Source organism: Astatotilapia calliptera, chromosome 18 (genome assembly GCF_964374335.1).
Source record: "Astatotilapia calliptera chromosome 18, fAstCal68.1, whole genome shotgun sequence".
Taxonomy (NCBI): domain Eukaryota; kingdom Metazoa; phylum Chordata; class Actinopteri; order Cichliformes; family Cichlidae; genus Astatotilapia; species Astatotilapia calliptera.
In genome coordinates this window covers 36,358,514-36,379,342 of record NC_137439.1, presented here as the reverse complement: position 1 = coordinate 36,379,342, position 20,829 = coordinate 36,358,514, and the positions used below count along the sequence as shown (strand labels likewise).

Genomic DNA, 20,829 nt, shown 5'->3' with positions numbered 1-20,829 from the left:
ACAAATAAAACACAAATGTGTAGGACTGAGTTCTTGCATTCAAATCAACAGTAAACAGACCGGTTCTGATACATCACTTTTCTGCTCTACTTCAGAGCACTGAAAGTGCATGATACGACACGCCTCTTTCACCTGCTCATAGTTCTCAGGCTATCATGACTCTTCACAATCTAGTGAAGTGAATCACTCTGAATGTGACTGTATTTACTTACAGCAGTTAGAAGCCTACAGAGTCGCGGCTGTTTTTAATGCACTGAGGGTCTAAAGATCATGGACAGGATCATTTGTGCCATTTTGCATCCTGTATCAGTGATGCTGAAAAAAAATACTTCATGCATGTATTATTCTCAACTATTGTGATTCGTTACCATCAGGTTCTTTTACAAACTCCCTGAAAAGCCTTCAGCTAATCCAAAATGCTGCAGCAAGAGTCCTGACAGGGACTAGAAAGAGAGAGCAGATTTCTCCTTCATTGGCTTCCTGTTAAATCCAGAATTCAAAATCCTGCTCCTCACATACAAGGTCTTAAATAATCAGGCCCCATCTTATCTTAATGACCTTGTAGTACCATATCACCCTATTAGAGCACTTCGCTCTCGCTCTGCAGGCCTACTTGTTGTTCCTAGAGTATTTAAAAGTAGAATGGGAGGCAGAGCCTTCAGTTTTCAGGCCCCTCTTCTGTGGAACCAGCTTCCAGTTTGGATTCAGGAGACAGACACTATCTCTACTTTCAAGATTAGGCTTCAAACTTTCCTTTTTGCTAAACCATATAGTTAGGGCTGGCTCTCTAACTATGCTGTAAAAGGCTGAGCCTACTGGGGGCTTCCAGTGGTGAACTGAGCATTTAAATTTGTCAAGTTTGATACAGTTTTGACTTTGTCTCTTTGTCTCTTTGTCTCTGGAGTGGTGACGTCCATGACACAGTCCACTGTTTGTACGTGGGATAACATAAGATTGCAGAGACCTGGTAGCAATGCCCTCAGTAAAACTGACTACAACATTAGAGGTCTGGTGATAGTAACTGTATACTTGGTTAGGCTGAAATGGGACAAACAGGCAGTGTTTAAAACCAATGGCAGCACAAATCTGTTAAACTGACTTAAATGAAAAGCCAGAACTACATTTGGGATTGCAGTTATTTGTGTTATACACCAGGAGCCAGTGTGTAAGTCGGAGCTAAAACCATGTTACTAATGTTATAAAGAAAATAGTTTACCAAGACAAAAGCACTGACGGACGGAGTTTTCACTTTTCCACAACATGCTGACAGCCTGGGCCAAGTGCTAACACTGTGGTTTGTTTGCTTTGTCTTTTTATGAACAAGTTCTCAGATGCATTTCTGCTTCAAACACTGAACATGACCTTAATGCATCTTTCAAAGCTGCAAAGAGACGATATTTCTCTCACCCAACAAGAAAACCCTGGAAAAGCTGCAGATGGAGTCATTAAACTACAAGTCACATAGCAACAGCACTTTATAGAACATTCTAAATCTTTGAATTTTGCAAAAAAATGAATAGTTCGTTTACGATTGTTAAATAAATAGTAATAAACCGTTAGCATTTTTCCAGTGCTTATGCCACACATGCCTTGCCTAGCTCTATCTACTCTTATTAATAGCAGTTTATAAAGAGATCGGTTTATTCGAGCAGCGTTCCACGACAGTCCAGTTTCTCGTGCAGCCCTCTGAGCCCACCCCTGGGCTACAGGGATGTCGAGGGAAGGGTCAGGAAAAGCATTAACCACCAAACAAAAATGGCTGCTTTTGCAGTTCTTGGGATTCCCCTGCAGGTCAATACCTGGACCTCACACACATTCATGTGTTCACCTAATCAACTTGGAGCTATGCTTGGACTTATCAAAGTACAGCTAAGTTTCCCTATGTTGACAAAGAACCAACTCTAGTTGCACACTCTGTGAAAAAGACAGAAAAACGGAGGTATTATCTGCAACAATTAGTCAAACTATGAAAATGTTTTTGGAGACCAAAAGCACCGGTTCTATTCTGGGCCACAGGTTTTTCTAAACGTCACACTGCCTTTGGATTTACTACAGCATGCAAAACTCTTCAACACGTCTGCTACATCTACGTGCTGTAAAATAGAGGCAAACGTAGTATTACATGCTTTAATTAAGTGAATTATGCAACATAAGGAAGGATGGAGAGCGTGGGACGAAGCAGGTTAGACACGGAGTGTTTTAACAGGCACTGAGCTTGATGTAAAGAGACATGTTACCTCTACGGAGCTGTTACAGATCATATTGAAACGAGGGGGGGAAATATGGGATTTTGCACTGCTCCAGTAGTGAGCATGCCCTGTCCTCTTTGAGATTCATTCACAGTCAGAGAGCTGGAGAAAAGTGGGGCAAAACAGCAAGAGTGGAGTGGTTAACTAACAATGAACTAAACATTTTTATTTTCCATATGTTATGTTGGTCTTGTTCTTTCCTGATCTGTGCCAGCTAAACAAAGACAGCTCAGTATAAGCTGTCTTAGTGTTTCAGGTCTTCAGCACACTAACCAGATGCTCATCTGTCACCACAGTGGAGTCTTTATCCATCGTTTGCAGAACACTGTCATGACCTGCTCGTATAGTTTCCTGTGCTAACCTTAACCCTGAGATGTGCAAAGGGAGAACTGTAAATGAGCACAGTGAGGACAGAGTGTACTCTGCATGTGAGCCTCAGCACATGGGGCCCTCATCGGCCTTTGACTCATCACCTTACTCAATCATAAAGTACGTTAAGATGTGACAACGAATATTTCATTTTTTTGCACCTCACATGTTATTTCCAAAAATAAACAAAAACGGGACTGAGATTAAACAGAAGACTGCGCAGGCTCAGCGACGGGCCTGAAACTACAACCATGGAGGAGAGCCTTTGGATGGAGGAGAGCCCCGGGAGCCACGTAGGAGCCCACCGCGGATACTGACACGTGAGCAGAAAGTGACGGGGATAAACTGGGGGCGGGGTCCCGCAGTCCACACTGACTGGCCCAACAGGCCTGCCAACATCACCAACGCAACGAAGCCTCACGAGAGACGGCTAACGTTATCTGTCGCGTGCGAGGCAATGTTGCCCGGTAATCCCGGGAGCTAGAGTCGCCATGGTGAACCGACCTGAAGGCTGGGTGGAGCGGCCGTGTCAGGCAGACCTGCGCTGTTGCGATAATTACAACTATCCGCGCTGGAGGCAGCGCTAACCAACAAAAGCACTCAGGTGTCGCTCAGCCAGCAGTCTCTCAACACCGACTCCTGAACCACGGCTAAACCATCCCCGCGCGGAGCAGCTAGCTAGGATGAAATAACAGAGCGACAGCCAATCAACTTCCAAAGGCCTGCCAGTGAAAGCTGGCGGCTACATCATCCCAGCCGACGCTATCGTGACAGAATCAAACCCACCTTTTGGTTTTGGGTTCCCTTTGCTGCCCTTCTTTGAAACCATAGCTGAGTCCTTGGTTGCAGGACCGGAAACGACGGGAAGACGGGAACGACCGGTGCTTGTTGAAAGCGGAGAAGAGAAATCAAAATTTCTGCTCCTATCTGATAAAACTCGCAACCAAAGAAACCCCGCCCGCTTTACCACTGACGGCTCTCTCTGCCAATGAATGCCTTGTTACACAAAGATGGGCGGGGTTTGGAAATGTTATGACCAATGGGTATCGAGAAGCCTTAGGCTTATTCAGCCGTGTGGATAATCTTATCTTTGCCCCTCCCCCTCGCCGCTTTGGAACGTGGCAATATGGTAGATCCCCCTCACTGCCATGTTTATTCCACTCACCATCTAAACATCTAAATGTCAAAATATGAGCATAAAACATTTCTCTTAACAACAGCGTAAAGATCTGCGGCCTTTAAAATCAGTGTTTACAAGCAAAACAAAGAAAAGCAGCAGCGAGCACATTCAAATAGTTTCTGCTGGATATTTGATCACAGTGCTAACATATTACGTTTTACATGATATTCCATAGTACAGTGTTCTATTACACGAAGAAACAATTAGTAAACAGTAATACGAATAGTAAATAGCATAATACTACATTTACTAATGCAATGGTTTCAGTCAGCCAGATAATTTGCTAATAATTTAATTGTCCAGTCTGACTCCGGAGGCAGCACAAGCGATAACTCTCTGGACTCATTAACTCATTTCTGTTTCTGTCGTTTAAATGCACACATTTACATATGTACCTCCTACCAGTGCGTGGCGGTAGTGTACCAATTCGTCGTTTGCCAACTGCCAATAACGAAGAAGAAAAGTCCGCCGCTGAGTATCCCAGGTGCATCGCTGTTTATACAGGATGTCACAGGAGATGCAGATGCATCCCTCAGCAAACCATCTCAAATATTTCCTTGTAACATGTGTGTTGTCACTAACATGGCTGGACACATGCTGCACAGTTATTTGTCAACAGAAATTCTTTGGATTGAGCAGCATTGCCACAGCCACACTGTGGTGCAACATAAATATGCTGTCATAACTCAGGGGCGTCGAACGCCAGGCCTCGAGGGCCGTGTCCTGCAGGTTTTAGACGTGTCCTTGATCCAACACAGCTGATTTAAATGGATAAATGACCTCCTCATCATGTCTTGTAGTTCTCCAGAGGCCTGGGAATGAACTAATCATGTGATTCAGGTGTGCTGACCCAGGGTGAGATCTAAACCTGCAGGACAGTGGACCCCCCTGTCATATCTGCTGTAGGCTGACAAGTCAGATTTGGACATCTGTGATATCAGTGATTCCTGAAGAAGCCAGTCATGCCCAACGTACGCTTCGACAGGAAATCTATGTCATACCCTGTGACCTACGTCGTGACCTGATGTACACCTGAGAATTTTAAGCACACATCGGATTGATGCAGCCCACAGCTGTTGTGACTGGCCTGTACTGTTGATTCATGCTGTGCATTTGTTCCACCCAGTTTTGGATTTAATCAGTGAGAGAATAACAATCATAACCTCAGCATAAAGAATAATAACGTCAGTTTAAGGATTCGGTAGATTCCTGGGTGTCAGTGGTGAAACCATCAAAATTCACTGGAGGGAACGTACAAAAAAGCATAAATCCCCAGTAAGAGGTCGCTTCTCCTGGGCACGTGTCAGTTGTTGCAACAATAAAGTGGATAAAAACGATGAGAAATTCATTAATTAGCTGCTGAAAATGGCTTTTAAATATTCACAGGTGTGTGATGTATAGACATATAACGTGCACGTCCAGCCTGTCACAGTGCCCAACTTCACACTCAGCAGTTTTATGAGATTTTTCTGGTCAGCGCAGACAGAAGAACCCAGACCTTGTATGTGCTCCTTTCAAACTTGGAGGTGGTTTTTCTCATTCCCACTGCTTCACAGTCAGCTGTGAGACAGTCCCTCAGGTCACCACCTGAAGAAGCAAGGTGAAGCACAGCATCCACAAAATGTGGCCCCGAATTTATCCTGTCCATTAAAATGTTGAGGAGCAGCCGTGGTGAAGTCCATGTATGCTGGTTAGGCAAAATCCCACACTCAAATATCTATAAGAGGATACGGTGAGCTTCTAGGACCACAACGAAGGCCGCTTTGTTCCTCCTGTGAGGTCTGGCTCTCCTGTATCCTGTACAGAGCCTTCTCAGGGAGGCTGCGTTGGAATTTGCACACAAAATCCTTAAAAGCCCAGAACAGACTTTTTGCCAATCAGCTTCTTTCTCAAAAAACAAAAACCCAGCAGTGTTTACATTTTCATACCAAATTCACATCATGTTTTAATAAGAGATTTTTGGGATTGCATCCAATGATACCAAATTTGTTTAAGTTCAATTCAATGTTATTTATACAGCACCAAATCACAACAGCAGTCGCCTCAAGGCGCTTTATACTGTCAGGTAGACCCTACAATAATACATACAGAGAAAACCCCAACAATCATATGACCCCCTATAAGCAGCACTTTGGCAACAGTGGGAAGGAAAAACTTCCTTTTAACAGGAAGAAACCTCCAGCAGACCCAGGCTCAGGGAGGGGCGGGGCCATCTGCTGTGATTGGTTGGGGTGAGAGAAAGAAGACAGGATAAAGACATGCTGTGGAAGAGAGACAGAGGTTAATAACAGATATGATTCAATGCAGAGAGGTCTGTTAATACATAGTGAGTGAAGAAGAAACACCCAGTGCATCATGGGAATCCCCAGCAGCCTACGTCTATTGCAGCATAACTAAGGGAGGATTCAGGGTCACCTGGTCCAGCCCTAACTATATGCTTTAGCAAAAAGGAAAGTTTGAAGCCTAATCTTGAAAGTAGAGATAGTGTCTGTCTCCTGAATCCAAACTGGAAGCTGGTTCCACAGAAGAGGGGCCTGAAAACTGAAGGCTCTGCCTCCCATTCTACTTTTAAATACTCTAGGAACAACAAGTAGGCCTGCAGAGCGAGAGCGAAGTGCTCTAATAGGGTGATATGGTACTACAAGGTCATTAAGATAAGATGGGGCCTGATTATTTAAGACCTTGTATGTGAGGAGCAGGATTTTGAATTCTGGATTTAACAGGAAGCCAAAACAGGAGAAATCTGTCTTTTATAAAATCTCTATATTATCAAAAAATGAAGATTTGTCAGCGTCTTCAGGTTCTCCAGTTACTCTGGGTTTCAGGAAAGACAAACATGATAAGTGACAATAACTGTTGTTTGCACCCAACAGTGGAACAATCTGAAGTACAGCAGGGAAGTAAATCTATTTCTATATATGCTATTGACATGAAATCATTTTCAGTTAGTTGCACGATTGTTTTCCAGTTGCTGGTAGATTCCAGCCGGTGCCAGCACGCTCCATGCCTTTTTGTATGCTCAATACTTTTCCTTGTGTCATTTCTCACTATTGCACATAACTGCACTTATGGACATCTGTGGTTTGACATCCGGTTAAAAATTTTTAAATTAAAACAATGTTTTTCATTTTTAGGTGTAGCTCTCTTCCGCCCCCTGCTGACAGCACAGAGACACTGTTCTAGGATGACCTGGACTTCTGGACCCATTGTAACACACACAGAAAGATTGTAGGTCTGACCAACTGTCTCAGCTGTGGGCAAATAGATGGCAGTCAATAAAGTTCTAAAAGGTAATTTATTGACACAATAATCAAAAGAGAAAAGATAAAACAGTCCAGTGTCGCATTTGCAGATCAAGTAAAAAACACACAGTCCCAAGGCCAGAGCCAGCTATGCTACGACACCACATGTTGACTTCAACAGTTGTCCTCGCAGACCCACCACCCTGTAAGCAGATCGCCAGTGATCACTCCAGCCTCTGCAACTCCGCTGCCTTTAGGCTGTGGCATATAATAGGCCCCGGCCTGCACAGAGAGACAAAATAACACAGCAGTGTTTGTTGTGTGTGCTAGTGTATCAGTGCAATCAATTACACCTGCCTCTAATTAGTCCAACCCCAGTATGTCCAGTATATGTACCCAGTACGTGAGATCAGTTTACTTCATTTATGCAGCAGCAAATCACAACAACAGTCACCTCGAGGTGGTTTTTATTATAAGGTAGACCCTACAATAATACAGCGGTCAGGTAGGTATAAGGAGACACTGCCCCCCAGTGGACGGATCTGATTGACAATAAACATTTATTTTACATGTTTAATCTGCATGTACTCACAGCTCTACCGGAGCAAGCATGAGCACACTGTCTTCTTCTAAAGATGTGCACACGGGCTCACACAGTACTCACTAAACCAGTTGGTTCTACGGATTTCCTCCCAGAGGAATCCGATTTACACACACTGTCCGTGAAATCAGACTTGGATGGATTGAAACAACCAGTGCCAACGACAGTCGTGCTGTTAGCTTCACTATATGCTTTGTGTACAGATGAGCTGACCATGTTTAGAGTCCACAAGACTGGAATAAAAGCTAAAAGAAACGAACACTGAAAACACAGAGCTCGGTGTCGTCACAGGATCCTGTAGTTTTTAGACTCTAAACGTAATAAAAGCACATCACACTGCATTAATTAAAACGATGAACTTGCTCTGAGTATGTCGTAACTACAGTCCATGCATTCATCTGAAGTTATGGGATTTCTCCACAGTGGGCTGAGCCAGATAAAAACGTTCTTGCAGCCTCTTGTTGAATTTCCAAAGTTTTCTTTTAGAGGCTAAAATGAGATACGTGTGGTTTTCAAAATAAAAGCCCCAAGTTGTTGCAGAAAGTTAGTAGTATGCATAAAAGTATGAAAGCCATAAAAATGTTTCCTGGATGCTACAAGCAGAAATATACTGACTTTCAAAATAAAACTGCAATGGATCTTAGGCTCTTTTTAAAAGAATGCATCTACCCTCAAAAACAAAGTTCCTTAAAGTTTATTATGTGTTTTTGATAACACTATTGTATTATTAGCAGCCTGCGAGTCTGAGTGGAGCTGTAGGTGAGGCGACTCGCACACAGAGGAGCACGATAGCCTTTGTACCACATTGGAAAGTTAAATATGTGGAGAAGAGTTCAGTGGGAGCACAGCAGCATGTGGCCATGACCAGAGACACACCAGCACACAGAAGGACACACAGGAACCCTCGACCTTCTTGAATGCTCTTAAAAAGCAGGTTAGCAGCAGCTGTCCAGGTGTTCTGCCTGAATGTTTCCTTGTTACTATTCCAGAAAGCTGCTTAGAGAAAACTTGCCTAATAGAGTTCAGAGTTCACATGTTGAAGAAAAATACCAAATATTGACTTTCAGGCTTGTCATCATTGTGCAAACACTGATTTGCCTTATGTGCTGTATTTCCACGTATGTTTTGCACATAAAAAACAGCTGTTTCCCACGCTGCTGTGGAATGGGACGTGACAGCAGCACACGTGAAACACACAAAAATGCATCTGAAATTCATCAATGAAGATTTACTCCAGCTGCTGAGCAGCTTCAGATGAAATCCTGCCAGCATGTCGCTCGCTCTGTGACGCGTTCAATGATTAGCTCTTTGGGTGTGCACAGGTATGTTTCATCAAGTTCTGTATTTACTGTGGGTGGTGTAATAACTACACATTATTGCAAGACCACCTCAAAACAAAGTTAGTCGTTGGACTTCATGTAGTTAAGCTGGAAATATTACTTTAACTTTAGCCCCCAATAAACTACAATCTCCTGCCAACAGATAAGGACAGATAGGGAGGTCAGGGCCTGGGATTCATCCCAACAACAAGCTTTTGATCAAAGATGTGATAAAGAGCTTGCTGTAGATCACCTCCTGATTTTCACTATTGATTGGCTGCTAACATTTGGGTTTGTAGTGTTGGAGAGAACACAATGTTCCCTGAACTCTGCCGACGCTGATATGCATGCTGACTGAATGCTGATCAAAGGTCTGTGGTACGAGCACACAAATCTCATATTTTTATATCGACAAAACAAAGAACTGCTTTCTTTTTTTTTTATTATGCTGATTTATTTCAGATGATCCAAGTGATGAAACCTTTAAAGCCGAAGAGTCAGATGTGCCTGCTGATTTGGACTGGTTAGAAGAATTGTCTGAGTGGGTGTTTGCTAGTTTTTATTTTTTGGGCAGTTAAATCCAAATGGCAGTGTGTCTTGTATTCAAAACCACGGTGCTTGCTTCGGTCAGATCTTGTTATGCAAAGCAATAAAGTTCAATTTCTGTTTTTTATTTCAGCATCTGTTGAAAGTCTGTTGCATCATATACTTCTATACATGAAAGACAGTCTGTGAATAATAGTGAGTGTATCTAAGAGTTTGCATCACATAAGGAGCCTTTTCTAAATGTAATTCTGCATCTGCCCCAAGAGAGGATGATGGTGTTGACGATGGTGACCTTGCGGTTGTAAGAAGAGGAGTTCTGCCGAGACAGCACGGATGTTCAAGCTGAGACGAAACCTCGACCAGCTGGACTGCTTTCACCGACAGAAGGAGCATGACGTGCTGAAAGCCAGGTCTGAACCTGGCACTGACAGACCTCTAGAGCTACAGAAGCTCCTTACCTACATTTTGTGAACCTTTCTAGACTCCACACAAACCAGTACCAGTAGAAAAGCTTTTTTATGAGAATTAAAAAAAAATACACAGGCTTTTGCCCAGTCTTTTCAAAAATGTTCCCGTTTTATTCCATTTTTTTCTGCTCCTGCCCTTTTCACACAAGGCCAATCATATCTGTTCCAACTGATTCGGCAATTTGTAGAAAATGATTTCAGCCGAGGACAGAACATTTCTTATAATGTCCTTTCTCCCCACTTTCCTTCCGTCTTTTTATTTGTCTGGACCATGAGCCATTGAGCACCTGATGAACTGTGATGCAGTTCCATGGAAAATGTCTGTCATCTTCCTTTAGCACTGTGTCTTCTTTATCCTGTGTTTTTTGTTCTCCAGAGAAAAGCTAAAACTCTGTCAACAGAATATTCAAAGTTTGTTGGAGCAGAGGGATAACTTGGAGAGAGAGATAGAACAACAGAAAGTAACAGACAACTGCTTTCATGGTAGCTCCTGTCTGACTGTCACCACACATGACCAACTGTTGATGGGATTTAAGCCTCAGTCTAACTGAAATGCTGTGGCAGGATCTTTCAGAGCCACGTGGAAGAAAACGTTCACAAATATCAATGAACTGAAGCCAAAGAAGACTCGACCAACATCCCCCCACAACGATGCGACACTCATAACTCACACAGAAAACAGGAACTTCAAGTTATTGGTGCTAAAGTCAAATCAGGTCTGGACTCAGCTGATATGTGCCTACAGAGCTCGTGTTCACTGAGAGAACAGAGTAAAAGCCCTTTATCATATATTTAAACCTCACATTAGGATAATCTGACTGCAGCATCACTCTGTGGCCTGGATGGGCTTCATTTTATTAGTGTTCAAACATCCATTTCCCCTGATGTGAGTTCATCGTTTTATCAACTGTTAGATCAGTGGTTCTTAACCTGGGTTCGATCGAACCCTAGGGGTTCGGTGAGTCGGTCTCGGGTTCGGCAGAGCCTCCGCCGTGACGTGCACGGCTCATTTTGTGCACCAGTAAAAAAATCACATTTTAATTTTCACTAAAGAGGGGTGAATGCGCATATGAAGCTGGTGGGGCTCGCTCCTCCAACAAGCTTAAGAACCACTGTGTTAGATGGATTTGAGCCTGACACAGAAAACCTCAGACTTTAATGAGTCTAAAGAACACTTTCAATATTTGGAGCCCTTTATATTTTCACAAATCTGCATCGTTTACTTGTCAGAACATGTGGCATACAATACTAAAAATGCCATCAGTGCTAAAAATATTACAAGTTTTGAGCCAAGCATATTACAAACTGTGGATTTTATATATATTTTGCCTACAAGGCCAAGAGAGGGAGGCTTGTCCCCTCTGAGGTTTGGCCCAGTGTCCACAGTCTGACAGCCTCTGTGTGTGTGTGTGTGTGTGTGTGTGTGTGTGTGTGTGTGTGTGTGTGTGTGTGTGTGTGTGTGTGTGTGTCATATACTGTATATAAATAGTGGATGTCATCAGCATCATGCCTCCACTGGTTTCCAGCATCAGCACTTTGAACACCATCGTGTCTGATGACCACAGAGTCGTTCCTGCGAACAGTGAAACCTTGACACTGAGGCACAAACCAAAGGTACATAATATATCATTTATCAGAGATTAAATGTGCTCTAACACAGGGCTGTCAGCATGCAGCTCACGGACCCGTGATAAAGAAAACGCTGCTGTGACAAAGAACGCTTTCAAAAATAAAAGTGTTACCATTTATTTTCATCCATCAACAAAATGCAGTGAATGAACAACAGAGAATCACATCCATGTTGGTGGGACCGCCCTTTGCCTTCTTCTAGGTCCATGTGCACAGTTTGAAGGAACTCGGCTGGTAGGTTGATCCAAACATCTCAGAGAACTCAGCACAGCTCTTCTGTGGATGCAGCTTCCTCACATCCTTCATGTAATCCCAGACACTCCGTGATGTTGGGATCAGGGCTCTGTGGGGGCCACACCCTCACTTCAGTACTTCAGGTTCTTCTTTACACTGAAGACAGTTCTTGATGACTTTGGCTCGTTGTCCTTCTGCAGAATACATTTGGGGCCAGTAAAGTTCTTTGTTTACAGCTGCCTGAAACCTTTGCACACTCGTATAGCTGAGAGCCATTAATACCTGACATATGAAGTTATCCAAAAGGTAACAAATGACATGAACATGTTGGGGATGTTCAGCAAGGCCGAGCTGGCAGCTTTCTTTAAATCTTACTAGAATCTAGATGAGCGAGTTAATGTGCCTTTGTTATAAAGCACCGAGACCAAAGCCGTCTACATCAGCGGTCCCCAACCTTTGTTGTGCCACGGACGGTTTATGCCCGACAATATTTTCACGGACCGGCCTTTAAGGTGTCGTGGATAAATACAACAAAATAAAACCAGTACCGGTACCGACAAAAAATAAGATTTATTCATAACACAGTGAAAAGACCCAGGAAAACCGAGTAAACGATCAAAACGATAACAAAATAACACTGAAAACCGATAAAGACCCTGAAAACCAGACATTTCACACCTGAGCCTCAACTCTCGCGGACCGGTACCAAACGACTCACGGACCGGTACCGGTACGAGGCCCGGGGGTTGGGCCTCGGACCGGTTGATCCCATGTATGCAGTGTGACTGACACAGATTTTGTTGCCCTACTTTTACACCTTCCACAACACTAAGAGTAGAGCTTTTTATTGCAGGATCCTTTGACTAAACATCAGCGTGACTCATCGTTTACAATGATGGTCCCGGAGCAGCATTAATATGACGATGAAATTACAACACAGCACTATTCCCAGATACTTACATCAAGCTCCTAAAAAACCATAAGCATTCACTATAAAGCCTCAGTGATTGGGCCCATGTCAGCTCGGTGGTGATTTGTTCCTGGTGCCAGAGGGAAGGTTTAAAACTGTCTGGGAAACAACAATCAGCTGATTATAGCTGAGTTGGGCAGAGGCTAAATAAATAAATAACTACTTATAACATGATGTGAGTAATGTAACAAATAAAAAATGATAACAGAAACAAAAGCAGCAGATCGATCAAAATATGATTTTAAAATCATGACATAATAATATCAGCATTGTTATTGTTCTTAAAAATTCCAGATTGGTCGGCTGTGGCGTAAACATGAAACAGCACGGCCATTAAGGATCTCGTTTTCAGCTCTCTCACTTCAGCCAACTTCCACAACAAGCACTGCAGAGACCGTAGACATGTGCACAAACCCGCCACGTATACGCGAGTCAGCCACCCAAACGTCCAATCATCATCTTTCACAGAGTCCCGCCTTCCTCTGTGATCAAACAGTCATCAGGGGTCATTGTGATGTCACCCGTTGGGTGGGCAGCAATCTGCTGCAGGAGGTTCTCTGATTGAAGCAGGTGATTGGTCCAGCCTTGACACACTTGTGTTATTCCAGGCCCATGCCCTCCATATTCTGGAGGCAGAACGTGTGATGAGAAGAAGCCACTTAAAGAATCTTGGAAATCAGAACCGTGCATATGGATCTACAACAAAGAGGGTGAAAGGATGTTTCAAATCCACAGTTGTTATCTGTCATCTTCAGTATAACCAGTACGTGAGGTAGCGCGGGTACTGACCCTCTGCTTGATTTTATCAGGCAAGAAGGGACGAAGCATAGCAAAGACCGGACGGAAGAACATCGGTTCATTGACCAGGTGGATTCCTCTGACCTTCAGTGGGAAAGAGTCCTGAACATACACATAAACAAGCATCAAAGCATATTTAACAAGTTGAAAACTTAAAAATATAAAAATACAGAAAACTCTGCACATCAAAGTTCTACCTCTGAACTTCCAGCCGGTCCCTTAGGGGCAAGGTTACGACTGAGTTACAAATAAGCAGTTTTAGGAGCTATAAGATGCTACCTTCCACAGGAAGTCTCTAACAAGCATTTGGCCTTCAGTTTAAGCTTTTTAAGGACATTTCTATAGAAAAGGGTCGCTGTAAAAACAAACAAAAAAACTGTCTTGAGTCACCTTTTTTCCATTTTGAAAGGAAAAGGAGAAATAGGTGCAGTCGTTTCCTCAAAGATCTGCACACACGCACATATCAGGCAAAAACAGAGTTTGCTCAATTCTAACAAGCTGGAAAGTCAAAGTTGGCATGACCACCTTGAATTTTCAACACGAACTCTCGGGCAGCTTTCTTGTAATTAGCAGTCTTCAGGAATAACTCTACAGGCTCCTTGAATTCTAAATCTCCACTCTCTCCCACTCTACCTCAGTCATTGTGGTCTGGGTTCTGGGGAGGCCAGTCCAGGACGGTCATGTTCCATTGTGTGTTTCTACCCAGGAATGCTTGCTTGGTATCATCATCATGCTGAAAAGGTTGCAAATCAGACGCTTTCCAGGTGGAACTCCAACATCTGACAGTAGCTGTCCAGATTCACAATTCCATCAGTTTTGACAGGATGCCCAACACCATCCCAAACCCTGACAGACCCTCCACCGTGTTTTACTCAGTATCTCCTCTGTTTGGTCCAAACACTTCACATGTGGATTCATCTCCATAAGGACTGTTGCTCCTGATTTTCATATCAGTTCTTGTGTAATTTGGCATGTCAGCGTTTTCTCTTCCTCGAGGATGGCTTGTTGACTGCCACACTTTCACTGGGACCAGTTGTGCTGAGGCTTCAGCAAACAGTAGATGGTCCAGATCCATCTCTCAGGCACCGTGTCAGGTCTTTAATGGATTGTTCTGTCTCTCAGATATTGCTGAGGAAGGTTTTTTAGGCATCCACATGTCCAGTAAAGCTACAGATATGACAGCAACATGTGCTGATGAGCTGTAAACTCGATACAATGTAGCAGCTGGCTGAGGCAGCTGGCCCACTCTCCATGGCAACGATACCTGCACAAGCTGGGCTGAAACTAAAGGGGGCGTGGCATGTACCAGGCCATTTAAAGGCTTTTGTAACAATTTTGAAAGAATACAAAATCTTGTGTTAACAAAACTATTAATATTTAATAGCTCATTCAGTCCCAACAGGCCAGAACACTGAATTATTATTAACATGACAGCCTGCAAGAAGTGAGGGGTGACTCAAGACCCTGGGCTTCTGGTCATAGAAGGAAAGGAAAACGCATCCGGTTCAGTGTGGTGCAGAGTTTTGTTACACTGGTAAACATTCATAATAACACACATGTTCTGTTGTTAAAGAACAAACGATAGGTCGTCATCTGCACAGCTCGATCTCAGTCCTACCGAAAGCACAGATGAAATCTTTCTGGCAAGCGAAGGGTTAATCTGCAGGGCATGACTCAAACTCCACCCCGCGAGGTCAAATATGGCCTTCACACCCTGCCTTTGTGTCTCGTTCTCCCTTGAGATGATCTCGGATGTCATCAGGCTGACTCTGAATACCTGGAAGGCTGACCAGTCTTTCGGGTTCCACTGCCCTGCAAACAAGCAGACATTACTCTACACGAATAAAACATATTTCAGAAGAAGGACCACAGCATCATCCTGTGGAGCACAGTTAATATGCTAATCTCTGAATCGGTGTCATTTATACATCATGAACTAGCAAAGCCACTTTTCAAAACACACCAATGTTTGCCATTAAAATCTAGCTTAAAATCAACTAAAACCCTGAAATTGTGCTGTGCAGTCCTGGAACTGTGCAGCCATCGCGGTCAGAGACGATACAATAAAACGAGACAGTCCTCGCTAATAAATGAGAGCCAATAAACCGTTTTTGGACTGACACGTGCACAGTAGAAGTTTCAGCGTATGTCTCTGCTCGTTATCGTAGCACCGTTGAAACGCTCGTCAACTTCTACTCTGCACATTCAGTCACGTTTCCTTTTTGTATTGTTCCTCTTTAGAATTGTGTGTGAAGGACATTTGATTATTTGAAGCTTTTGCATGTTTGAAAGAGGAAGAGTTCATCTCCGTACCATCCCAGCAGGCTGCCTTTACTGTCAGTATGTTTAAAATGTTGAGAAACAAGTTTGAGAGTAGGTCAGTGGTGACAGACATGAGGGGGATTTCATCTGTGGCCGTACTGATGGAGCAGAGCTCCTGTCCTATGGTGACAGGACTGAATGAGTTTAATGTCGACTCAAAGAGAATGACCAGCATTAAACAGCATCTTAGTTTTATTTGTGTAACCCTATAAAACTAGATAACAATTTAAGATCAGCTTCTTTTAAAAGCTGTTAAATCACTGAGGAAACAGACCAGGGAGGCTTTGCCTGCTTATCGTAGTTCGTGTTGATGTCGTTGGGGCTGCTCCTAGCAGGCCCCTTCAATAATCCATCCACACCCAAGCATACTGACCAATCCTGTAGATGAGCACCCTGCTGCCTGTGCAGTCTCGCTGCGGGAGCACAGCGTGGTACGACGTGTTGAGGAGGCCGAGCACCGAGGAAGGAGACAGACAGCTGCTGATCTCAGGACTTTCCCTTCGCCACCGCTGGTAGTTGAGCAAGAGCTGTACAGGACACATTACAGAGGGACTCATTCTTATACTTCCCTCACACAGTCACACCTTTTCACACAAGCACTTTCCCATGTAAGTGCTCTCTATCCACACACATTCATAGTCTGATGGATGCATGGAGAGCAACTCTGGGTTAATATCTTGTCCAGGGATCGAACCACCACTCCACCCCGGGGACATTAGGGAGTTCCTAGGACTCTATGAACATGGTTCAAACACGTAGTTAAAAGGTTAATACTTCATCACTGCATGCAACAAAAACAACCACACAACACAACAAAATGAAGACTGCTGCATTCAGTGTTGGCTGTGAGCTTGCAGGGCAGAGCACAGCCAACAGCCAGATTACCAGTGTGATGGAGTCTTTTGCAGTTACCATAAGTAAAGGTGGAACTAGGTTGGCAGTCTGTCACAGACTGACAGCTATCAACACCCACAGTCATTTTAGGATCGCTAATAAACCTGAAGTGCATGGAACTGGGAGGAAGACCGCACAGGGACGTGCAAACTTTGCACAGAGAAGCCAGAGCCGATCGTTAGGCTCAGACGACCATGACCTCCTTGCTGTGAGTCAGCACTGATAGCCTTGCACCAATGTACAAACAGTAAATAAGACATTTATGACCCGGCTGTTTATCTGAAACAAAGGCAAATTCAAAGAAGTGTTTATGTGATAAAAGTCAGATCGACTGAACGGCAGAGCTTTGACCCACATGCCTGAAATTACTCAACTATCCTGTGGAGCAAAGTAAACGCTGTTTTTAAACTGCACTGATTCATTTAACGTGCTCATGAAGAACAACGTGACCACAGCTCTGCAGCAACTTTGAAACCAGCAGACCTTCTTACATTTGTTCAGGGAGCAATCGTTGAAAGCCAAAGAGGACACCTCAGAGCCCACGCAGGAGCACGTCTGCTGTGATGCAAACACACTGCGGTCAGACACGAAGAGAATAATAAGGCGAGTGCAGCGCAGACAGTCAGGTGACAGAGAGACAAACAAAAATGCTCATGTTGTCAAAGCAGGAACAAAATGATCATTTGAACCAACCCAGCAGAAAATGAGCTGTTCAAGATCACAGCAACCGAGCTTGTGTGGACCAACACCTGCAAAACAGGAGCAAACTCAATCACGTGTGAGGCTTTAGCTTTACCATTGGATAGCACAGAACAAGGCTGCATATTATTCTAATCCATGTGTTAACCTACATGCAGTTTGGTAAGAACAGTGCCAACACTCCACATTAAGTGATTTTGGAAACAACCGTGAGCCTCCCCACGAGCCCAGCTCAGGACTGAACTGCTCAGCTCAACGTGGGTGAATGATGATGATGATGGTCAGCACGACCAAACGTCTTCCTCACGGTGTGGTTTCTGTGAGCTCTCCTGGACTCTCCTAAACTTCAGCATGTTTCCCCTGACTCTCAGTGACGGCTCTTACCTTGAGGGAGAGCTCCGTGTTGAAGTCTCTGGCCCGCAGAAACCTGAGGAGAAAGCCGCTGGATAAGCTCCCGACAGCGGACAGCTCGCCGGCCCGCAGCGCACCCCGCCTCAGGCGGCTGACGTACGGCCTGAGCTGCTCCGAGTCGTCCGGCAGTTCGCTGAGCTGAGGTCCGTTCATGCTGCCCTCAGGTCCGCTTACATTTGACTGCTGGAGGCAGCCTTCAGCCAAAGACAGGAGGAGGAGACAGCTGTGACGAGCAGCTGGACTTTGAGTGTTTGCTCATTGCGATACTGATGTTGGTATCGATCCCAACACAAGACCTACAGGAGCAGTGGCCAGTGTTGCCAACTCCTCAGTAAGGAAACTCGCTATTTTTTTCTTTTTTTTCTCTTTTCTTTTCAAACTTTATTGAAATTACAAAGTGAACAGCCAGTCATTCCAGTTCAGCCTGAACAGTAGACATACAAGGAAAGTAAAGGTAACAATATACAGTACGATGAAATAAGAAGGATGAATAAATAAAGGATAAAAAAAGGGGGGGGGGGGGGTGACAGACTTGATAATTTAGTACTTGTGACAGCTCATTAATTTCAATCAATGATAAACCTTTTTTATTGGAAGTTAATTTAAGAGAGTTTAAGTAATATTCAATTTCAATCAAAAAACAATTAAATGATGGGGTTGAGTTTTGAAATTTACATTTATGTATGTGGAATTTCCCTAATAAGATATAAAGATTGACAATGGCACATTTTTTTTCTTTAGTTTCAAAATAAGTGATAATGTTCTTCCCTTCAATTTTGATTTCGTGTGTTGTCTTGCACAGTATATAATTTTCAAGCTCTCTCCAAAATGTAGCACTATATGAACAGCCATAAAACAAATGAGTAACACTTTCAAGTTCAGTTTTACAAAAGGTACATTTTCTATCAATGTCACAGAATCTTGAAATGTACATGTTGGATGGATATATGTTACGTAATATCTTCAAATGTAATTCTCTAACTTTGTTTGTAATGCAAAATCTAAAAGGAACAAGCCACGCTTTATCCCAGGTGATATTATCAAAAATAGCATTCCAAAAAAACTTCCCTCTTGGAGTTATTTTCTTCGCATTATACAAACATTCTCTAATATGTTTATTGGTGCATTTCTTGCTTAAGAAATCAATACCATTTATATAAAGAGTGTTAACGGATGCATGTGGTGTGTTCTGTTTTTGTAGCCTTTCATTAAATCAATCAGTCCGCTGGGAACGGACTTTATTACAGAGCTAAAATCTTTAAATTTGATAGGGAATGCTTTTTCTGTAATAAAGTCATTGTAACTAAGTAGCTGGCCTTCAGAGTCAAATAAGTCTTTTAAATAGATTATATTTTTATCAATCCAATTCTGCAAATATAGTGATTTGTTCCTCTTAGTAATACATTCGTTATTCCAGATAATAGATCTATGTGGAGAAAAGTTATGTGAATAACATAATTTCCAAGCCAACAATGCCTGTTGATAAAATGCAGACATTTTAACTGGTAACTTTGATATACTGTAACTACAAGACAACAGGAAGTGTAAACCTCCAACATTTCTAAAAATGTTATGTGGAATGAAATGCCATAATGATCCAGGAGATTTTAAGCATTCTTTTAGCCATTTCACCTTAAATGTATAGTTCAGGTCCATGAAGTCCAGAAGGCCAAAACCACCTTTGTCTTTAGGTCCACAAAGCAATGATTTTTTTAGATGCTGGTGCTTATTCTTCCATACAAAGTTAACAAATAAGTTATTAACATTTTTACATGTGGAATCAAACACATTAAGGGAAAGAGCTGGATACACAAATCTGGAAACACCTTCAGCTTTAGTCAAAAGGATTCTACCAAAAATTGATAGGTCTCTCTGGAGCCATCAGTTCAGTATAGTTTTAGTTTTTCCATCCTGGGAGAAAAGTTGAGTTGTTGACGCTCTGTGTCATTCTTACAGACATGAATACCAAGGTATCCAACACAGTTTTTGACAGGAATATTGTGTAAGGATTTGACATTTGATTGGTACAAACATAAAATTTCACATTTAGATTTATTTAGTTTTAATCCAGAGGCAATTGAGAAATCATTTATTAATGAAACAGCATTTTCAATCTGATCTTTGTTTTTTTAAGGATAAAACGGTGTCATCTGCTAGTTGAGTCACTCTGATTTCTTTACCAAAAATAGATAAACCTTTAATGACTGGGCTATTTAAAATGTGTAATGAAAGTAGTTCAGCCACAATCAAAAATAAAAAGGGTGAAATTGGGCAACCCTGGTGAACAGATCTCATGACTGGAAATCTTTTAGTAGTATTTGGATATAGTATAACACAACTGTCAATATTTGTATAAAACATTTCGATAGTTGACACAAAGTTTGGACCAAAACCAAAGGTTTTGAGTGCTTTAAATAAGAAATAATGTTCTACCGTATCGAAAGCTTTATAAAAATCAAGAAACACAATAAGGGAATCATCATCTATATTGTCAGAGTAGTCTAATAGGTCAAAAATAAGCCTTATGTTTGAACTGATATGGCGGTTGGTCATAAATCCGGTTTGCGTTTCAGCTATGATCTCATCCAGATTTTTCTTTAATCTTTTGGCATAGACCAATGAGATGATCTTAAAATCTATGTTCAAAAGCGTGATAGGTCTCCAATTTTCTATAAAAGATCTTTATCAGGTTTAGGAATTAAAGTTATAATACCCTGTTTCATGCTTGTGGACATTTCTTTTCCATCAAGGCATTCCTTAAACATTTCTAATAAAGGATCAACAATGATATCCCAGAACTGTAAATAAAATTCCACTGACAAACCATCATTACCTGGAGATTTGCCCTTTTTCATTGATCGAATTGCCTCTGAAATTTCTGATTTTGTTATGGGACGTT

The 20,829-nt window shown here is 42.6% G+C and overlaps 2 protein-coding genes and 2 long non-coding RNA genes across 5 annotated transcripts in view; 1 reads left to right on the top strand and 3 right to left on the bottom strand.

Moving 5' to 3' along the window:
- The window catches only part of LOC113009879 (uncharacterized), a 32,729-nt gene extending 29,139 nt beyond the window's left edge, over window positions 1–3,590 (bottom strand). For both annotated transcript variants that reach the window (XM_080292868.1, XM_080292872.1), the window contains exon 1: window positions 3,405–3,590. In XM_080292868.1, the coding sequence (XP_080148994.1) occupies window positions 3,405–3,447 (43 nt within the window). In that variant the 5' untranslated portion in view covers window positions 3,448–3,590. The remainder of the gene's footprint in view (window positions 1–3,404) is intronic.
- A 5,187-nt stretch (window positions 3,591–8,777) lies between these two features.
- On the top strand, window positions 8,778–10,073 carry LOC113011040 (uncharacterized). The gene is made up of 4 exons (XR_003270430.2): window positions 8,778–8,963; window positions 9,260–9,331; window positions 9,423–9,501; window positions 9,771–10,073. It is a non-coding gene; the product is annotated as an uncharacterized LOC113011040 (long non-coding RNA).
- A 1,618-nt stretch (window positions 10,074–11,691) lies between these two features.
- On the bottom strand, window positions 11,692–18,170 carry ttpa (tocopherol (alpha) transfer protein). The gene is made up of 5 exons (XM_026150396.2): window positions 17,904–18,170; window positions 16,300–16,453; window positions 15,223–15,416; window positions 13,596–13,706; window positions 11,692–13,502 (listed from the first exon to the last, which is right to left on the bottom strand). The coding sequence occupies exons 1-5, from the start codon at window positions 18,081–18,083 to the stop codon at window positions 13,269–13,271; spliced, it is 873 nt and encodes a 290-aa protein (XP_026006181.1). The 5' UTR covers window positions 18,084–18,170; the 3' UTR covers window positions 11,692–13,268.
- Window positions 17,312–17,897, bottom strand: LOC145421905 (uncharacterized). Its single transcript, XR_013903281.1, has 3 exons — window positions 17,672–17,897; window positions 17,514–17,569; window positions 17,312–17,394 (listed from the first exon to the last, which is right to left on the bottom strand). It is a non-coding gene; the product is annotated as an uncharacterized LOC145421905 (long non-coding RNA).
- Window positions 18,171–20,829: the final 2,659 nt, after the last annotated feature.